We start from the raw sequence: 22,351 nt of genomic DNA on the forward strand, positions 1-22,351 counted from the left end.
TATAAATTTGACTAACAAGAAAACACAACTACAAGCTTTTTATTCTTCCAATTTTCATTTAATAAGTAAAAATATGTGAAAATCATGCAATTGGAATGCTGTGCACAAAGCAGTGATGGAAGCCTCTCTGGTTTTGATTATTTTCTATTTATTGAGGCAACTTTACCTTCAGTCCAATCTGAAATGAACTGGAAAAAAATTCTGAGAAAGAGGAGAGTTGCAAGAGAACAAATACAGTACTGGTATGGAATGATAGCTACATTAGAACCGAAGATACATCACTAACGACTCTACTGAACAACAGCAATATACTTCAAATTCTACAGAGTTTGAAATGAACTGGAGGAGTTTTACTGGAAATTAAACAGCTGTTATAGGCTCTTAATCCTTCTCAGTATGAGGGTCATGGACCTGATCATTTATAACAGCTCCTTTGGATTCAGTCTACAAGGGCAATGATAGTGCCTGTCATGTCCAGCGAGTTAAACAGCTAGAAACACTCACATTTCCTCAGACATCAAAATTAGTTTAGTTTGGAATAGCCCCTTTAAACAAAAAAATAAAACTCCCCAGCTTAGCTTCCTTAGCCACTTGTAAAAGACATCAAGTTCTTAGCCGCTGTTAAAAGTGTTAATAAAGCTGTTAGGTGATCTAAGCACTTAAAGCAAATATTCAGCTGTAAACCAACACACTTTCTTATAAATGCAGGTTTTATTTCAAAAGATTTTGTGAAAAAAAATATTCTTATTAGGCACAATCTGTGACTAATACATGTCTTTTATAAAATTTAAAACCTGGCATTTTTTCTAATTGATTTATCGTCATGAAGCCGCTACCAGAAAGTAACTCTGTTGGCCACCTGATGGATGAATCCAATCAGTAAAGCATGTGAAAAAGATTTAATGGCCTGTGGCTAATGCTAGGCACTGATAACTGTAAAGATACCCAACCAATTTTGAAATGCAACATTTATTTGAATAGCTTTGTTACCTGGACAAGGGACAGTGCAGGTTTCCTCAAGTATCATCTTCTTATTACCATCTATAATAGGCTCTATTTCTCCACAGAATTCTTCATCTACTACTTTGCCAACATCTTCAATGGATCCATCAAAAACCACACAGGAAATGTTCCTCACTCGTGTTCCTTCTCCACATTGAGCATCCTGGGGAAGGAGGACATACATGGATACTGGACAGAAGAAAGTGCCAAAAGACTAGATCTGTGCTACATGTCACTCTGTCTCCTATTATTTTTTGCTTAATTACTTATTTATTCCACTAGGGGGAAAAAAAAAAAAAGACATTGTTCTTTACTTCTGAAGCAAACAAACAAACAAAAACCCAAACCAAAAATTGTACTGACTGCTACCACTGTTTCTTAAAGTATGGAGCTAATTATGCCTTTGAATTGCAACCACAGCAGTATCTCAAGTGGAGGTGTCTTCTAGGATGCCAATCTATTTCCACAGATATTCTTTTACAATAGAAGGATTTCAATTATTAGCAAAGATGCTGCTTGAGTACCAAAGTTTACATTTATACTTTGAATATCTGTAGGACATTGTTGTATCTGTTGACAAATATCAACTCTAAGAATAAACCTTTAGTTTTTGTATGAGAGGTGGCAGCAAATTGTTTGCAGTGTTACGAAGCAGGTATCTGAGCATATCACAAATATGCCTAGATATACAAGCTCCATAATTTCAAAGTCCCGTATGGCTTTTACCTCTACTTTGCATGCAAACCATTGACTGTATTGCCATCGATAACAAGGTTTTACTGGACAGGGTTTGAATTGCTCCATCTGAGAAGGGCAAGGCCTCCCGTCACCCTGAAATGGCTGATTTATGGTCCTTCTTCTGATCATTTTTCCTGTAAATAAGAAACAGCAATGTAACTAACAACAAAGTGGTTAGACTGATTTATTCCTCAAGATGGTTCTATTTTGGTGAAAAGCATTGTATTTGAATAAAGTAATTTTTTCCACATTTGACAAATTGCATTATAAAGCAGATCTGTTGGCTCTTGTCTGTTATACGGATTTATATTTTCCAAGTCAGACACTTTATATTCTATCATTTGTTTGTACTGCAAGAAGTGCAGGAGGATGTCTGATTAGGATTTCAGATTGCTCCTGTAACAGCAAACAAACGTAGTAATTTCCTAGTTCAGAAGCCTGGGGAAAAATACTCTTTCTGAATGTGACAGTATGTTCGCGGCACTTCAGTGGAGATTCCAGCTCCTCATCTGGAGTTTGCTGCTAGAAGAGACCAACATGTTCTGTTCTTCCCCAAGTTAATACAGAATCACGTGTCCCACGATTGTCTGATTCCAGCAACCAGGAACAGCTTGTAACTTTTCCTCACTGTCTGTCTGGATAACTTGACATGCAGATTTTGCAGGAGATAGAGGATTCTTCACTCAGATCCAAAGAAAATTAAAATACAATAGGCTTATCCAACATTAATCTTCTCTTCAACCATGAGTAGCACACTACCCAGCATCATTGGGATACAGGTTCTTTTTCAAATACATATATAAACAGAAAGAGGAAGACATTTTTATCCTTTCGGCAGCTCTTGCTTCTTTCATCCTGCAGTGGACATTAGACTATTATGCTTCATTACACAGAGGTCCTGTGATATAACAAAAAATTTTTTTGTGTGCCAGAAGTAGTGGTAAAGTGGCTGCTCCAGATTTGGCACCTTGCTAAGGTTTCCACAAAACCAACACAGCTGTGGTATTTTAATCTATATATAGATAAATATATGAACCAAGTTTGAAATAAGATGTATATATTTAAATTTGTATACTGAGGCTTATAATAAACTAAGGCATTACATAGATTTACCTACATAACACCCGGTGTTAGCTGGCCAAAACAATTCATCTTTAATTCCACATTTCAATCTGATGCATTTGGAATTGAACACCCTAATGATCATGACACGAATCTGTTTCTGAGAGCAAGCTACACAAGCCACGATGCAGCAGCAGAACTATATCAATCTTCCAGACAGCTGTGTTCACTGCAGCTAGCTAGAAAGATGTTTGTCAAGTGGAGCCTCATCATTCTTGGATTCAGAGCTGCTCCAACTGAGATGTCACAGGAGAAAAAAGATTTTCTTGAAAAGTACTGGAGAAAAAAAAAAAAAAAAAGAACAGCAACGAGCAGAATTCTTACATACAGGATTCTTCCTCAACTTTATGGGTATTTGCATGGGTGCACAAAAGTGGTTCAGCTTTGTGATCACTGGGTTTATTAGATGGTTATTACTTATTGAAAAACAGCAGTTACTTCCAACTTCCTGCCTAATAGGAAAATTACAGCTTCAAGGCTTACATGTGAGGTTGCCATCATCTGTTAAAAACACTGAAAATTTGAAAGCTATTTTACATTACTATTTAAAATAAATTTTCTCACTTCTACAAATAAATTCTATACTTGGAAAGCACAGGGATTTCAGATAGTGACCCACTTCACATTTTGAAAAAGCATAGCAACAATAATTCTCATTCAGAAAAATACCAGGTCAATTGTTCAGGTCTTGTATGTAAACAGAAGCTTGTAAAGGAAAATGTGGCAACATATTTAAGCCTGCAACAGAGCTGTTAGCTCAAAGAACTGAAATATTATTACGTTATTAGATCCTGAGGTGGCCACAGCTTTCAGATGTTTTTGGCTAGACCTTTTCCCTGTGGTGCACTCCCCAAGGAGCACAAAAAGATGCAACATCCTTTTACTCTGAGCCCAGCAGTTGAAATTGGATTCCATACGCTGCTAACCATCCAATATCTGTAGTGACATATTCCAGACATGATTACAGAAGGAAGAGGCTTCATAGATGGGCTTCCACCCTTCTCTTTCAGTAGTCTGTATACCTTAGTTGCCTGCCTGGCACAATGATACTTTCAGGTCCTTATTCTGGGACACATCAGTGCAAATAAATAGCAAGAGTTCCTCCATAACTAGAATGTGCCTTTGATATCCATTCTCTGACATAGATTTGATTGAAAAAACCTTAGACAGTGGTTAGCAACATTTTGGAAAAAACAAATTAATGTGATCCCAGTGAAAGTACCTTGTCCCCCCGCTCTTGTTCTGTGTTTAAAAATATGGAATTCTGCAGTGAGTCAATTTCTTGATTTTAATTATTGTGCTCTTCTGCAAGTTTAGTTGTTCTAAACTCACCACAAATGAAACTTAAGAGGAAACCCCTCCCTTCTCTTCCTCCCCCCACCAGCTGAAAAATAAATATTCACATCAGTGTTTATCTTTGTCTCAATATATCATTCATCATATCTTACTATGTTCCCAGAGTCAGAAGCTATTCTGAGCCAAATTCTCATTATCTTCAGTGAGAACAGTCTCACTGAAGCATATTATTTCCATGAATAAGGTGGATTTAGATCCCCATCACTCTCCCTAGCTAGCTACATTTTCTAGTTCTGCAAAAAGAGATATTATTGCCTTTATTAAAGAAAAAAAAAAAAGCTCAGTCTTTAAAATATGCCAAAGCTACATACTGACCTGTAAGGCCACATGTTTGAGAGCACTCAGACCAAGGGGACCAGTCAGAGAGCTGACAGTTCACAGGACATTCCACCACACAGGACATATTCATTTGCCATGTCTTCTCCAAACCAAGCTAAAAGAAAATATTCAGTGGTCAGCATGTAACACCCGGTCTGTGTCATCGGTGCAGGGTACGCATTTGGACACGGTGACTCTGAGACAACTAAAGCTTTAAGCAAGCATGAAGTAATTACTAAATAAAAAGTAAAGCAATTAGGACATTTAAAAATCTCACTTCAAGACAGTCGTAATGCATATGCTGATTTTTAAATACATGCTTAAATCCTGTTTTCATCAATTATTTTCTAAATTAGAGCCTATAAATGGAGGGCTTCAGCTCTACAGTATTACTTTATACAATAGGTAAAGGACAAAGTAATTTATGAAGTATCAATATAGTATTTTGAAAGAGGAATATATAAATACTGAACTACCAACAGCTATTAACAGCTGAATTCGAGTGATGCTAGGAACCAGGTTCAAAACTGACAAAAGGAGGAGGATGAACATGCATTGGATAGTCAGTTTATTTGTCAGAAGATGTGGCAGATGCTAAAAGTTTACAGAAGCTCAAGAGAGACTGAACAAATTAATGGAAGAGAAATCTGAAGGTTTAAACACACAGAAACCACATTGGGCAAATGCAGTCCAAGAGCTGAAAACAGGTGGAGGCTGCGAGAGGAGTAGATGGAAACTTGTGTATGTCTGTCCTCCTTACTCTTCCTTAGACATCTGCTTATGCCTCTCTCTTGTTTTTTTCCTAAGGTGGTGTGCAAGTTTATTATATATATTATGCTATCCATTCTACTATATGCAAAAATATTGACATGACATCGACAATGATTTGTTCTAAAAAAAAAAATATAGCTTTGCAAGTTTTTCTGAAAAGCTTTGCAAAAAGCAGAATCCTCTAACATCACTAAAGTAAAAGCCGCAAATGCTGCAGGAGCATGAGAGAAGGGTACACAGAAAATAGCCAGACTCACATGTATTCCCAAAAATACATTCTGTACTGAGCTCTTCTCTGGTCAGGAGTCAACCTAACACTAACAAATGATGGAATACCCACAGGGAAGGAAGAGTTTTGTGGCCTTACTTGGAGACGGCACAGTGGCTACATGGTCCTTTGGTCTGATCCTGTAAAGCCATTTCTGTGTTCTTATAAACTCCCATGCTCCAGATTTTCCCCATCCAAGGAAGAAAAGAGATGTTCTAACACACATGAGAACTCTTGTTTTTCCTAAGGTGGTGTGCAAGTTTATTATATATATTATGCTATCCATTCTACTATATGCAAAAATATTGACATGACATCGACAATGATTTGTTCTAAAAAAAAAAATATAGCTTTGCAAGTTTTTCTGAAAAGCTTTGCAAAAAGCAGAATCCTCTAACATCACTAAAGTAAAAGCCGCAAATGCTGCAGGAGCATGAGAGAAGGGTACACAGAAAATAGCCAGACTCACATGTATTCCCAAAAATACATTCTGTACTGAGCTCTTCTCTGGTCAGGAGTCAACCTAACACTAACAAATGATGGAATACCCACAGGGAAGGAAGAGTTTTGTGGCCTTACTTGGAGACGGCACAGTGGCTACATGGTCCTTTGGTCTGATCCTGTAAAGCCATTTCTGTGTTCTTATAAACTCCCATGCTCCAGATTTTCCCCATCCAAGGAAGAAAAGAGATGTTCTAACACACATGAGAATATATGATGCATGATAGAATACTACTGGTGGCAAAAATATTAGCATGACCATAACAATCCCTGCAGGCTGCACAGCTTCAGAATGAGTTAAAAGGATAGGCCAATTATAGTGTGTATGATATAAAATGTGAAAGAAAATCAATCCTGCCAATATGAACAGATCTGCAGCTTCCTAGCATAAAAGACTGTCCTCTTCATTGGCCCTCACCAGTGGACCTTGATCATCATCGAGGCTTTTCAGAATCCCAGGAGGTTGTGGATATCTTTAAGTAGATAACATCTCCACATAGTTTAAAAAAAAAAAAGGCAAACTAGACAGTTCAAAACCTATTAATTTTAATGACTGGAAAGGTTAATGACATAAAACCAGCAGTTAAGACTTTAAAAAGAAAATAAAAACACTATTTCCTACTAAATGCAAGCATAGAGCAATAATTAGGCACAACATTAACATGTCCTCCATAAATAAACTACCACAAGTACTGGAAATGTCTCACCCTGATAGACTCACCAAGTCTTAAATTTGCAGTTGCAGTACCATTTATTGAGACAAATGAGGTTTTAGACCTCTGTTCTGTTTTATACATCAAAGAACGAGTTCTTGACTTTTCTCTGTGGTACAGCATAACCTTGATTATCCAGCTATTGCACACAGGCAACATCTGAAACCTTTGGACAATCTGGAATTTGGATAATAAGGAAACTAAAGAACCATCTTTGAAGTTTATATTTGGGTCAAATCTTCTGAGCAAAGGCTTTGAAGCCTGCTGAATTGATTCCTGCCAATTATAATACCAGGACCGCTTTCTTTCAAGACTGGCCTTCTCAGCTGGACTTTGGCAGCTAGAGAAGGAAAAGCCCAAGAGAGATATTAAAGGTGAAGAGGAGAAAGCTGAAGGCCAGATTACCCACAGTGATCTGCCATTTGCATGTTTAAGATAATGAAGTGCTGCTGAAATAGATTTGAGGAACAACTGGCAGGCTGCAATTTGATATTCACATATTCTTTTCTCATCCCTCTCCTTCCTTCAATTGATGAACCACAATTCACCTTGAAGAGCTTAGAAAACATTTGGAAAAGCGTTCAGTAGCTCTCTTACCTGAAGGAGCCTCTGTTCTGGATGAGTTGTGATTTCTGATTCAAGAATGGCAAGTACTGGAGGAGTTACACTGAGAGCTACCGCTGAGCACCCTGTACTCCTGGTCACACACACCAGGGGCAGCAGGCTGCCAGACCAGCATGCTTTATAAACCCTGTGATCCACAAAAAGTATCTGTGTTTATAGGAATGTTTGGCACCGCAGATTAACCTCTGCTGGAAGTTAATCATGTAATCTGACAAGCAGACCATTTGCCAATAAAACAGAAAAGTTTGCTTTCTAACGCAGACAAAACTGCTGGTTTCTAGGTTTTTCTGATCTTTAATTGAAGGTAAATGAATAAAAATAAGCCCATAAATATGAATATGACCAGGACCAGCTTGCTTTAGGTGATTTGATTTTCAAATACTCAAGAAAAAGACAAGCCGAGTTCTTGTGATGTGCTAATTTTGTAGAGTTAGAGACCAAGTAATCCAGTATTACTATGCCTTGAGAGTTTGAAGGGAACTATGTTAACATACCGAGGACTTGGAAATAAGCTCTAGAAATTGATTTATCCTGGCAGTAATCAGGATGACTGGCTAGTTTCTTTAGCTGATTGACTGAAACAAACACAAGATCATATGGATGCATTAGGAAACCAGAACACAGGGGCTCGGAAGAAATGTTAGTATATAACTGTGCTGATGCTCATAGCTGGAGATGGTGATAGGCAAAAGACAGCGTGAAGGGTTTTTTTATACATGGCTTTTATTAGTTTCTTGAACCACATATATATATAGGAACTCAGACATTGCAATCATGGGTCTTAATTTCTTAGGGATCAGGATAGGTTTAGCTATTCTGATCTCTCTTCTTCGCATATAATAATAAGAATCATAATTCTGTAAATGTATGTACATATAAATTAAACAAACCTTTCGTTTTATTCACACATCTAGTATAAAGTTTTATGATAGCCCAGGGGAAATTCCATTAGCTAAGTCATTACAAAATTATTTCATCTTTCTCTTATCATCAACTTTTCTAACCACATGCACCTTATTTTGAACTTCACTTAATCTTTCTGCACTGCCCTTATAATGCAAAAACACGGCAAAAGAAAAACACCTTGAAGGATCATCTGTGATTAGATCAGCAAGAAGTGCATAGTATTTATTCACATTTTGCTAATTTTTTGAATACTCTCTTCTCATGACCTGGAAGGTCACAGAGTTGGCTTTCACATCTTTAGAGCGAAGGTTCTGGTAAGATCTGAACAGCTTGGCTTTCTTGTTAATCAGGTTAACAGGTTTTACTCCTCATAGTTATTGGATCAGCTTTTGACCTTGTTGTACCACTGCTTACACATCCATAATGCAACAAACAGTCTTAACAGTATGACGGGAGTGGATCAGAGCTTTCTACAGGAAGATGTATCTCTATATGGTCTAGCAAATCAAAAAGGCAAATAAGACTGTGTCACAGTGGTTGCTGATAAAGCCAGGACCCCACTGCAGTGATGTCTGTTGGCCAGTCGTTTATGACAAATAGCTTTTCAGATATTATCTTGTTGCCCTAATTATTTCTCTAAGTAATAAACTTTCATTTCTTAAATGCAGGAAAGCTCCAGAGGTTTTCTGCAATGAGATTTCAGTGTAAAATGTAATAATTTGTTCTAAATGTTGCTCAAAATCTTTAACAACAGGAATAATTTCTTGGCTTTATGGTAAAAGAAATCTTTCCCCTTAAAATCTAAAAAAGCATATTTTTTTCTATGGAAATATTCATGTGGATGGATATTTTATGTCATGTCTTGGTGTGAATTAATCAATATTGCAGTCTCTAACAAATAACCCGAGAGCCAAATTTTTTTTCTTTTAATGCTTTAATACATTAACAGAATGCATTAATGCATTCCCCTATTAACTTCACAGAAACTTGCTGGTAGATAGCCAGATCCCAAGTTTTTTCCTGAGACGTAAGTGATCAAATTATTAGATTCAATTATAAACCCAAGAGCTACGTGTGAAGGAGGAACTTGGGACAAAAGGAGGGTGCCAGCCTCAGCTGAAACTCTTTGTGAAGAACTTAGGGATTCAGGAATCCAGGATGTCGGAGGAGGTTGGAGAAGCCTAAGTATGTCAGATACACCATTACAAAACTATAGTCCAAAGTACACGATGAGTTTCCTGACTCCCTCCACTTCTGATGAGACTCTTCTCTATGGGCACATCCTGAATAGCAGCTACTAGCCAGGAATATCCAACAGAAAAAGTGTTGGTACCAAAGCTGCTGTGGAGGGCACTCTACCTTAGTCCCCCACTGCAAGTGATTTTGTTTCTGATGTCACGTGGTGGGGGAATGGCAGCTGAAACAAGTTCAGTTACTTTCCATCAGAAAAGCATGTAGGATTGCCCTTAATGTAACACTTGTGTTGTCTTCCCATTTTCCTTCACATTACTATCTCCATGCGATTGAAAACATTAAGACCAACACACAAAATGTCAGAAAACCAGTGCTGTCAAATTTGAAGTTTGTTTGAACATTTGCAAAATGGCTCTTTCAAAATTCAAGGGCTCCTGTCTGCTGGTTAGTTCTCCATATATGCTCCTATTTAATATTGCATTCATGCTACACATTTTCATTCATGCTACACATTTTTTCACACTAGCTTGGGTATCTTTTGCACTGCACAGCTGGATACAAGAAGTTAGCATTCAGCCCAGCTGCAGAATGGCACGTGAAAAATATTTTCCAACACATTGAGTAAATGATTGATACTGGCAGCTGTCCAAGGCTCCATGCAGAAATTGTATCAAATTAGAATGATGATTAGTGTTCTGATTAAGATTTATTAACTTTAATCTACTTTATTAATTATTGTTTCTAAGTCATTTCCTTCAGGACATAATAATTAGCATACGTTCACGGAGGCACTTAAAAGTAACTGAAGGAAATTGTATAAAAATCACTGTTGATGGCACAGTTCATTTAAAAGGTACTTAACAATCCATGAATAGTGTTGCAAAACATCTGGTGAAGATGGGTTACATGCTGTATAGCTCAGTTGGCTCAGCATTAATTAGCACCATCAGAAGAGAGCTTACTCACAGGTACCCACTCACCTCTTCACAGTACTTCAGGTCAACCGATTTGCCATCACTGCGAACACAATCGAGCATCCGTGTTTTGATACCATTACCACAGACAGCCTTCTCGCTGAGCTGACATGTGCTCCAGTCTGGAAATAAGGAATTAATTAGTGTAGCAGACATTTTAGATAAAACTCATAATGATCCAATCACTCACCTAATTCTAATTCTGATGGCCTAAAATAATCCTCACAAGCAACTTTTACATTTGCAAAGGCTCATGGAGCCCAGCTGCTACACATTTTTGGAAGCAGCGACTTTTACTGCAAATAGTCAGTGCCATGATGCCTTCCTGAAAAGTTCATATTTGGTTTCATCTGCATGGATTTTAAGCAAATCACAAAATGATACGAGAAATACTTTTCCTGCATGCACACTTCACCCAAGTTGCAAAGCCTCCAGCAATATTTTATCTGGATCAAATAGCCTGAATCAGTTTTCAGTACATGCTCCACAGCTCTCTCTGGATAAGAACAGAAAGCTGAAAAATCTGTCCTGTAAGGTGAATGGAAGTAAGCCATAGTCCCAGGCTGTCACTAGAGCATAACACCACAAATACCTGTCACGTTGTAGTCATAGTGGTAGCAGTTTTTGTTCAAAGTGCAAACTTCTGTCTCGGTGGCAGCAGGACAAGACTTTCCATCATCTGGTTGTCTCAGGGATTCAGCTGACCTTTCACGGACACTACTTCCATTGCATGGCTTGAAAGGAAGATTGGAAACAGCTTTGATATTTTGGCACCCTGATACCTTTTCATGCAACGTTATAACAACCTTTCAAGTAATCCCTTCACAAAACACAAATGTAAAATAACGGGCTTGTGCTGTTGTGTAAGAGAAACCATTTCCTTGTTATTTCAGGACAATTTAGTCTGCTCTTTCACGTTGGTACCACCCAAGGTGAAATATCCTCTATCTTGGTAACACGTCAGTACTTTCCTAACTAGTTTGTATTTCAGTACTAGTGCTCTGGAACTATTTCACTCATAAACTGGATGTTGAGATGCTCACTTTCCAAATGCTATAATGTCATGCACCAGAGCCCGAATACTCAGAGGTCCTGAAACACTTTTTTATGTTTGGGTTGGGTTTTTTGACATTTCTTTTTGAAATTGCTGGCAGGAAGGGGAGAGGAGACCCAAAATTATCTTTCTATGCTCAGTCTTGATCTACAGACTTTGCTTGTTACAGGATAGTGACATTTTTAGTACAGTGACTGCACTGCTATGGAGAGGCTCACAGCTAGGCTCAAAGACGGACTCACAAGCCACTGCCAAAGCTATTCCACCACACAGAACCCACCCCACACCGAAGAATGACCACTGGGGACATTATATTTTGTGTTTTGGAACAATTTCACTTAATGGAAAATACTGGCACACTTTATTTGCAACCAATTATCAATGACCCTAAAGATGACAGTAAAGATAGATATTTACATGTGTAATCACTGCTCAATTCAGCATCTTTGCACAATACGTCATGTATATATATTTAAAGTATCCTCCTAAAACTATAAATGTTACACTTCAGTATACTGCTTACCAAAGAACATCGAGACCACGATCCCCATTCAGACATAACACAGTCCTCAGGACATGGTAACGTGCATTTTCTAGCACCAAGTGGCATCTCTTCAGGATCACACAGATAGTCCTCTACAGTGTCAGAAGGACCATCCACAGTGTTTAGCATGCACCTGGAAAAAAGAACTGCACATAAACTGCATTTGCCGTGGATTTTGTACAGTAACTCTGTTCCACAGCATTCTGAAGCATTTTAACATTTTGTCAGCACATAATAATCATGAAGTAACTGAAGTAACAGAACTAAGTATTGATCTATGAATAGCCAAGAAAAGCTAAAGAGCCAAAAATAATCCTCGTTTTTACAGATGACAGCCATATACAGAAATGCACAGAATTTAGACAGTCCCTATCAGTGATTCGCCGAGAGTTTCTGGGAGATGATTTACTTGACATTAGCTTACCTCTAAGCCAGAATAATGCAAATCATCTATAGTTCAGACATATTTTGTGCATGCTTCAAATTATAATTTTAAATGTAGAAATAGTAAAACTTTTAAAATTTTATATTCTTAGTATTAATCCCTAATTTACACAGATGCTTTTTAATTACCATTATATTAAATTAGCAGCTGGAGGCCCAGTTGAGAAATGAATATGCTTAGTTTTGTAGACCAGAAGACGACAGTCTTCATTCCACAGTATTTTCAATGCTGTGGCATCTACTCTTAATGTATCCCTTCCACCTGTCAGCAGGAGACCAACTAGTACATAACTAGGATCATTCAAATTAAGAGGCTTGCATCTGTTTCCCAGAATTGCAAGAGAAAAGGTTGTATCAATAGGAAGCTTTCCACACACAGATAAATATTCAGAGTTTCTTTCATTTGACCACATTAATTTTTTTTTCAAATATCTTACATTATCAGACTAAAGTAATTTTTGAAACACTTTCTGTTCTAAGGTAAACACAAAAGATACATCATGAGCATATATTAGCCTTGTGGAATTAGTAATTTAATGGCATTATGTGATAATAAATGAAAAGTTAGATGTTTTTAGTCCCATAGGGCTGAAAACACTTTCTTTATCTTTGATGGTAGTGCTAAAGTCTATTTGTCAATATAAACACTGATTAATTTTGATTTTTCATATTGGAGTTTTGTTAAGAGCATTCTTATGGGAATTTGTTTAGATGCTACTGTGTAAGAACAGTTATGCATAGTCTTTCTAACTTTGGTCAAGCAAAGATTAAGACTTCGACCTTCTTGAAGCAAATGGTTACACTGAGGAAACAGTGCTATTGTGAACAAATCGTTTAAATGTGCCAGTTTCTAAGCACTTGTGGCAGGGAAAACTGTACACAGGTCTCATTTTGGACCTTCAAACTGAATTCACACTATGCTTTATTATTTAGATTTATAATCTCAAATTATGTGTCATTTTGCAGTTAGCCAATAAAAAAAACCCAAAACAAACCCCAATCAACCCAAACTTCATGTACTGCTTTACTTATTGTTGGACCACGCCATGTGAGACTAATTTTAATTAACCTTTGATTAGAGCTCTAGGGTGATGAGCAAGCATACAAGACGCCTAGATCAGGTTCAATAAACAACAGAAGATTTCTGGATTTTTCTATTTCACTTCATTCACTTCTGCCACTTTTTCTGGTAATAAGTTTAACTATTATTCCCAAGTGCATATGTACTTAAAAGGGTTTTTTAAATCATAGTTTCATATAGAAAGAGGACCATTTCACCTTTCAGAAAAGCACTAAAATCATACATTGCAGTGTTTGTAGTAGAGTAAGTACAATATACATTAGTTTATAAACTAGGAATCAAGGTCTATATCCATAACCAGTAGATAAAGCCATATTGCACTCTCTGAAGCTATTCTGATTTACATCAGCCAGGATTCTGGTCCAGTATACTATGGCTGGACTTAACACTATACATTACACAGAATTACATCAAATTAAATACAGCCATGACTGAAAGTGAAGGTTCTCTAAAATGAAGGAGGAGCAATACTGTTTTACCTGACTTTCCTCGTTTGAACACCTTCTCCACAATTCTCTTTTAAGTCCACATTGGTCACCTTGCAGACACTCCAGGGCTCGGTAACCCATACATACTGGCTGCAGTCACTGTGGCAGGGGACTACCTCATATACCTGGAATCCACATCGAGCGTCAGTTTCGTTGCACACAAGTAAGATAAACATGCAACAGTGATCATGCAAAAAAAGGTTAATGCTCTTTTTGGTAAGAATAACAAATGTAAACTTGCTGATTTAGAGGCTGTAGTAATAACGCAGGTAACATACTTGATAGAAAACTATAGAAATAACAAAAACTCAGAAGCTAAGACATCTAATGACAGATTTCCTGGTTTTCTCTGCCACTAAGCCCATGATATGCCATTTCCACCAATAACATCAACACAAATAACATAAAATCTGTAACTAGGCTAGTTCATGAGTATACCTTTTAGAAAAATGCTGCTAAAACTCTGCTAAAACTTCACTTCTATCCTTCAACATCTCTCCTCAACTATTCCATCCCACTGCTATTAGTTGTGGGGTTTTTGTATTTCTAAAGAGGTGAGCTCAAGGTAAATTATACCAATATATACTGGTTCACTTTCTGTTTCATTGTGGATGCTTAAAATCACTCTAATACGTTCATGTACCAGCATTAGTATTAAGTTTAGATTTGAACACAGATTTGAAATAGTATCTCATATAGTAATTTATAGTGTTCCATATATTTTCTCAAACATACATTACAGAAAAAGGACAGACAACATAAACATTGGAGCACAATCAGGAAGCACGTTAAGGTTATCTCTCTATTTTAGAAACTCTTACCTGAGCCTGAAGAAAGTATTTTCATGAACCCAAAATAAAAAACAAAGATAAAAAGAAAGAATGATTAGAATGAAGCACAAGTATTTAAATGGCATTCATTTAGCTTTTATTACAAATAATATTCTATGACTTCTGCCAAGCAAAAGGCATCCAATTTTAACTCTTGGTTCTCCCTTGCTATCATGAGGCATTTTTGCAAGAAGTTTGCCCTTGGAAGAAAATAAAAGTTTATAAATCACAATTAGTGGGAAGAGACTGTAACTTAGCTAGTCTCTTTCTCCATCCGTAACACACGATAAAACTGTTTTCCCTTTTTGCCTATAATGAGCATCAACTCTTCACACAGTAGGGAATCCAGTTTCCCTAAAACAAGAGAAAATCCTCAGTGGTTTTGGAGAGCATACTGGACTTGCCTATTAATTGAAATTGTTCTGACAGCATTAAGTGCAATAGATTCAGGGGAATAAAAGAAACTGGCAGTTCTCATCCTTCCAAAGTTCCTAAGTCCTTCATTGAGTATCTTAATTATGCATAGATTACTTAAAGCCCACTGCCTCAAAATTATCTTATACCAGCTAACTTCACATATCATTCTGGGTATCGAGTCAGCACAACTAATATTTCTAGACAATCTAAGACATTGTCTTCAACAAATCCTTGATTTCTTTTCAGCAACACTGCTTGGGTAGAAAAAGAGGGCTGATGGGTTGATAATTTATCAGTTAACCTGCAACAAATTACCACCAGTCACAAAAAAAAAAAAAATGCCTTGAACAATGAATGCGTAGAGAGTCTGATATATCACTACGCAGCTGATCAGCCCATGCACAAGAAGACCAGCACAGTCAGCACATTTGGGCCTTCTTTGAACTACATAAGCATTAACTCAGGCATAAAGATGGGTGATGTAAATGCATGTTAAGGAAGGTACTGGACTCAGTGCACAATTTGTAGTCCCATGGGAAGTGGCACTTTATTTATTCTTGTCCAGGATTACCAAAATGAGAATAGCGAAGCCTTGATTTAGGGAAATATCTCTATATGTCTCACCCTGGTTGGCATAAGAAGAAATACATAAATCCTGCATGTTCAACAGCCTTTCCACTAACATAAAAAATTGATATTTTGCCAGAAAGACAAAGCAGAACTCTATATTGCATTGCATGTGTTTAGTGTTCTCCTGACTCTACTGGCATTTTTGTAACTATGACTGCAGGCCATGGCAGTTGGGTGGTGTAAGGATTGCATACCCACCTGCTGGATAAGGGGGCAAATAATGCCTGCAGCCAATGAAGAGAAGGATGTCCTTATTTTCTCTAACAGTCTCAGATTAGCCTCTTCATTTTAAATCCTCTGAAGGCCATTGACATGATTTTATAATAAACCTGACTCTATTGTTATTGTAATTATGATGACTTTTAGCCTGGTGAAGTGGGTACTGAGCAAGTTTCACTCTGTTGGAGTGTGGTTTGGGAGTCACCCTGGCATGCATGGCCCAGGAGGAAACACACTCAATGAAACACCTAGCATTCACTGCGTTCAGTCCCCCTCCAAAATACAGTCATACATGTCAGCCCTGAGAGACAAGCAACTTGCTCTTAAAACTTGACAAATGTCTTAAGCACGTTATTTCAATGTTTCACTAGCCTTACCATTAGAAAGTTTTCCCAAGGCTTAACCCAAATCTGCTTGCAGCAGACTAAGCCTACTGCTTTTTATCCTATCTACGATGGCCATGGAAAATGGATTATTCCTCCTTGTTTGCAACAGCCTGTTATATACATGCCAGCAGACTGCCAGCATTCTCCTTCCCATCTTCTCGTCCATGGGCTAGACAACACGTTGCAGTCTTTCCTCAGAGTTCATAATTCCTAGATCTCAACTTACAGCATAGCCCCTCTGTACATCATCTTCCACATACTTGTGGGCACCAAAGACCCAGTCTAATCATTATGCTTTGTATGTACGCAAATAAGCATGTTACATATGTAAGTAATAAATACATAAATAAAACAAATTATATTTAATAATAGAAATAAATATTCTGAAGAGTCAGTAGTTTTCCAGATGAATGAATGGTGAATCACATTTAGATTAAATAATTAACTCAAAATTACAATGCAGCTGTATTCCCTGAATGTTTCTGAATTAACAGTGAATGTATTTAAAATTGAAAGATACAGCCTCTATATTCTTCGACATTCCTATCTTATCTGTAGAGCTCACTTCTCATGAAAGTATTATTTTTCAATTTTATTTTTACAATAATTACATTTTGAATCATCTATTATTATTTGGCAAGTATCATGTAACATTGCAACAAATCAAATTTGAGTTAAAGTACCGGTAGAGGGCAACAGTGTTGCATACAAGTGGCTAACAGACCTCTAGCAAAATCACCTTTGATGCAGAAAAATACGAACCTATTATATACTACATGAATATTAAAGAAGGAAAAAGACTTCTGTATAGACTATAATTTGCTCCTATTGACACACATTCCTCCTAATTTAAAGCATATTTACATGCTGACCCAAATCCAGCAACCCTTGTTCTAGTTTGTATTTTGTTAAAGTAGGTCACAAACTTAGTTTATTAGCTGCAGTTTAACACTTATTATTTTCTAAATTAGAATTAATTACATTCCCTAAAGTAGAAAATTAGATCAACAAGCCATTTCACTCTGTGCTAGCAAAATGTCAATAGGATAATATCAAGTACATGCCTTTTTATTCAAATGTAAATTGACAGCACATTTTTTTTCTTTTTTTTTTTTTTAATATTTAAAGAGAAGACTGTGTGGCTGTTTAACATGCCTCTGCAGACTAAATTAAATTCAACAGTCATATGAATATAAATCAACTTTGAAGAGCATAAGTTAATTGTCAAGGAATGTTTTTCTTTCTAAAACTCTCCAAGCAAACAGGAGCAAACAAGCTTCAGGGGTCTGACTTGGACTAGTGCTAAACTTGGTCCCAAAGACTAAATGCTCATTAGTGGTCAAAGCACTCCCAAGTGCTCTTGGATCACATTTTCTGGCTTAGTTTCACTTGAAGAGGATCCAGACTGTCCAGCCAGATTGCTCCATACTGGAAAATCAAGTGCATTTAGTAGGACAACTGGGAGATTGACTTCAGAATTGCATTCCTGACTGGAACTGCAGTGCCAGAGCAAGTGTACCCGGAAGGTCAAGCTCCAGCTTGACTAAAACCCATTAAGGGACATTGGGATGCTACTGTGTGAGTGTTTGAGAAGTTTTAATTTGCTTTCTGATCTAAGATGGTGGGGGAATGACACTAAGAATCTTACCAGTTTGAGCATCTGTAATGAGACATTTTACCCATTGTACGAGAAGATCTTCAGAAACGTGGTCTTCACAATCTGCATGTAAGAATGTTTTATTGTCTTCAATCTGCAGTTCAGATAATGTGCTAAGTTGTTGCAGATGAGGAAGTAATGAAGACAGATCCTATGCCGACTGAGGAAATCTAAGCCAACACATACTGCTCCTTCTACCTGCATCTGCCCCTTATGCTGTATAGTTTTTCTACATCAACAAGCAATACAGCTAAAAGGGTTATCTGAGGTATGGAAAAAGCTGTATCAAAAATGTAAATATAAATCAAATTACCTGATTGACATGGTCTAGCTTTGGACAGGGTCTTCCACCATTGTAGGGTTTTTCGCGGAGCCATTTAGACCGAACTTTTACCCCACTCCCACAAGATTTACTACAGCGAGACCAGTTGGACCACTCACTGAGCTTGCAGTCTGAGGGACATGGAATAATACAGGCTTCCTCAATATAACCTGCGTGAATGAAAAAGAAAGTGAAATCTCTTCAGCATGTCACTCTGCTACTTCTCCCTGAAGCCCTCGTCTACTTCATTTAGATTGTCCAAAGTTTGACTTGACAGGACTGTGTGAATAGAGAGATTTCTTCATCATTAGGGCTAAATTAAATTCTGCAGAAAATTGACACATATAGATGGAGACTGTGTTAGAGTAGCAGCAGAGCATCCTCATTGCTATCTGATTAGGATTCACACTCACCAGATTTCAGCTTTCAAACTTTCTGACAGCTACAGTGTAATTGACACTAACCCATCTCTTGGTTGCTCATTCTTACACTGTAAAAACAATTATTTTTTTTTTTAAAGGAAAAAAGGTTTAATTAAAAGCTCCTCCATAATTGTATCAAGTAATTCAATTGCAGTTATACATAAAAAAATCCAACTGAATCAAAAGATCTGCATCTTACCAGCCTGGAGTGAGGGAACTTAACACCTTGTGACCTTTCTAAGGCTAGAAAGAGAGAGTGGCCTGCCACATTAATGATCTGCCAATTAACAACCATCTGCCCCCAGCAGCACACTGAATAATTGCACTGAATGGAAAAGCAGATGTTTAGTTTGGATAAGCCATTGGTCCTGAGAGGTTGGAAAGGGGTATGACATGGTCTGCAGGGAGTAACATGAGGCCTCAATTCACTGAATAAGTGAAAATGTCTTTCTTTCAAAAGCAACATATGCCATAGCTCTACAATATGTGTCATTTATGCCAATATTTACAGCAGAAGCTATAAAACCTCAAATAAAAAGCTGGCCTTTACTGCATTTTTACTACAACTATACCCTAAACCTATATGAACTCTCCTCTCCCCCTTCCTGTGTCAGATCTGCGACATATTTACTGTTGGCAAATGTTCACTTCAAAGATTAAAGAAACCTCAGTGCATTTAAAAGTGAATTAAAATATTTGATGAACACAGGTGCAAAATTAACACATACTTGGATAAGATCATTTTCAAATGATTGGCACAGTGTGCTAGGCATAGTTTCAAATGTTTCTCACATATCTTGACTTTTTTTTTTGTTTGAAAGCAATCACTGCCATTTTCATCAGAGTCGATGTTAGCAGGTTTATGTTTATATATATACTTCTAAGTAAAGCTATTCTGTCTCTTCTAAAAGCAACCAATACCAAACAATCACAAGTTGTGTAAAGAATCAAAACACTTAAAAGATTTCAATTCTATATACCTATTTCTAGTTGTTTCCATTAACTTGTTTTAGATACAAAGAACAGAGAGGTGGGGGGTTTTTAAACATACAGTAACATTCAGAATATTTTATGGTGAAATTCAGGTTATGATTTTATCCTATATAGCTTGCCTCTGTTTGGAAGTGTTAAATAGTTAAATAAATATACAGAGCACATCCTGAATTTGAGCACTGCGGAACTACTGTTCACCAAATGTATCTTCTTTAAAATGGTTAGAATGTTACTGGCTTGAATTACAAGCATGTTTATTAAATATCTCTCACCATTTGATTGATCAGCTCAGTGATATTGTATGAAAGGTACACTGTGTTAGACAAAATATATTTCTGAAGATCGTATCACTGCATATCAGAGGTGATGACATAGCTTGCCCTGCAGTAGTAAATGCAAAATTGATTACATTTCACCTTACCTGACATCTCTGAGTGAGTCTTAGAATCGGATGCACCCATCTCAGAGCCCCATCCTACATTGAACTTTGATTGCATAAATATCAAACTCTGTATCTTCACCAGAAGTGAGCTTTTAACAAGCCCTCTTAGGTGCTATACAAAACCATATACTCATACAATCGAGAAACTACTGAATGAAAATGGACAATAACAAAAAAGTTAAAAGAAACAATTCCCTCCAAGCAATAAAATAAGTGTTTAGTGATATTTATTGTCTGATAGAACTAAGTGAAGATTTTACTGCTTTTTATGAATTTTCTTGATATTCTGAAATGCTGCCTTTACTTTCAATATAACTTCTAAGTAATTTTTTACTGGAGAAACCTTTCTACTATAACACAATTATGCCATTTAGCATTTGTTAAATTTCGGCCTGTGTGTCCTGGTTTCGGCTGGGATAGAGTTAATTTCCTTCCTAGTAGCTGGTACAGTGCTGTGTTCTGGATTTAGGGTGAGAATAATGTTGATAACACACCCATGTTTTAGTTGTTGCTAGGTAGTGCTTACGCTAGTCAAGGACTTTTCAGCTTCCCATGCTCTACCAACTGAGAAGGCTGGAGGTGCACAAGAAGCTGGGAGGGGGCACAGCCAAACTGGCCAAAGGGATATTCCATACCATGTGACGTCATGCTCAGTACATAAACTGGGGGAAAGCTGGCCGGGGGGGCCGCTGCTCGGGGACTGGCTGGGCATCAGTCAGCGGGTGGTGAGCAATTGTACTGTGCATCACTTGCTTTGTGTATGATGATGATGATTATTATTATTATTACATTATTATTGTTATTGTTATTACCGGGTTAAACAACAACACTCTGTAATTAATGTCTGGAAGAAACAAATTCAAATTGCTTTAAATATACTGTACATCCTTAAGTAGGTAACTTTAACCGGTACAGGCTCCTTCAGGAAGACTTTATTTTAAGGACTTCCATAAACCCCTGAGCTATTTTAAATTTGTCTTAATTAATCTCAATGGGATCTTCCCAATCTGCCCCAGTCATAGAAAAAGATCTTCTCCAGGGTATCACGGTATTTTGGGACTTGGATAACTATAGCATGGGAATACTTCATAGCCTACCAAAAGGAGCCTGTGTGGAACATACTAAACTAAAATGATTGACAAATTAGAAACTATTTTGCTTTAATTCCCTTCAGCTCATCCAAACGAGGACAATACAGATTTTTTTGAGACAATGAGAATGTTAGCCAAAAAGTTTAACAAGATTTTTAGAATCTTGCAGACAGATGCAGTATCAAATACACTATACTATACGCAAGTCCCAGGTAACGTTTTAATTACACTGAGCTGTAGTTCAAGTGATTCCATAAAATATCAAATGAAACCATACCACTACAGCAACCTTTTTTCACACTATCTATGAAATATCTACATTGAAGTCAGCCACTAAAATTGCTTTAGCATAGAATGCAATAAAGCCAGAACAGCATCGTGTTACAGGTATAGTGTCTTAGTAAGAGTTATAACATGGAAAACTACAAGCTTGCTTATATGTTAACACATTTTGGAGAGGATGCAGTGAGCCAGCTGACATTTCCCACCCACATTATACTGAAAAAATACTGAACTGCAATCTTATACTGGGTCCTTAATCCTACAAGCTTCATGGAAGAGCTTCTGCTCACCATACAGTTCTTTCCTATGCCATCTCTAGGATATCTGGCCTATGATGCTCTCCTCTCCCTCCTTCCTATTTCCTTAGAAAAGCTGGCATCAAGACCCAAACTCCACATGTGAAAATTAACAGCTGAACAAGAAGAATGGAAAAGACACATGAAGAAGAGAACAAGAATGGAATCAATCATTGAAGGCATAAAAAGAAGCTCTACAAAGCAAGAAGGCTTGGAGCTACTGGAAATGTGGAACATTTTGGAGAGCAGAGAGAAAAACATTCTTA

At 37.2% G+C, this 22,351-nt stretch overlaps 1 protein-coding gene across 1 annotated transcript in view; it reads right to left on the reverse strand.

Moving 5' to 3' along the window:
• The window catches only part of LOC103904970 (thrombospondin type-1 domain-containing protein 7A), a 79,632-nt gene that overhangs the window by 11,178 nt on the left and 46,103 nt on the right, over positions 1-22,351 (reverse strand). The window contains exons 9-17 of the mRNA XM_009286537.1: positions 18,551-18,729; positions 14,920-14,925; positions 14,090-14,223; positions 12,065-12,218; positions 11,080-11,221; positions 10,494-10,609; positions 4,534-4,651; positions 1,729-1,874; positions 991-1,165 (exon numbers count right to left, since the gene is read on the reverse strand). Of these exons, the coding sequence (XP_009284812.1) occupies positions 991-1,165; positions 1,729-1,874; positions 4,534-4,651; positions 10,494-10,609; positions 11,080-11,221; positions 12,065-12,218; positions 14,090-14,223; positions 14,920-14,925; positions 18,551-18,729 (1,170 nt within the window). The remainder of the gene's footprint in view (positions 1-990; positions 1,166-1,728; positions 1,875-4,533; positions 4,652-10,493; positions 10,610-11,079; positions 11,222-12,064; positions 12,219-14,089; positions 14,224-14,919; positions 14,926-18,550; positions 18,730-22,351) is intronic.

Source organism: Aptenodytes forsteri, unplaced genomic scaffold (assembly GCF_000699145.1).
Source record: "Aptenodytes forsteri isolate BGI_AS27 unplaced genomic scaffold, ASM69914v1 Scaffold55, whole genome shotgun sequence".
Taxonomy (NCBI): domain Eukaryota; kingdom Metazoa; phylum Chordata; class Aves; order Sphenisciformes; family Spheniscidae; genus Aptenodytes; species Aptenodytes forsteri.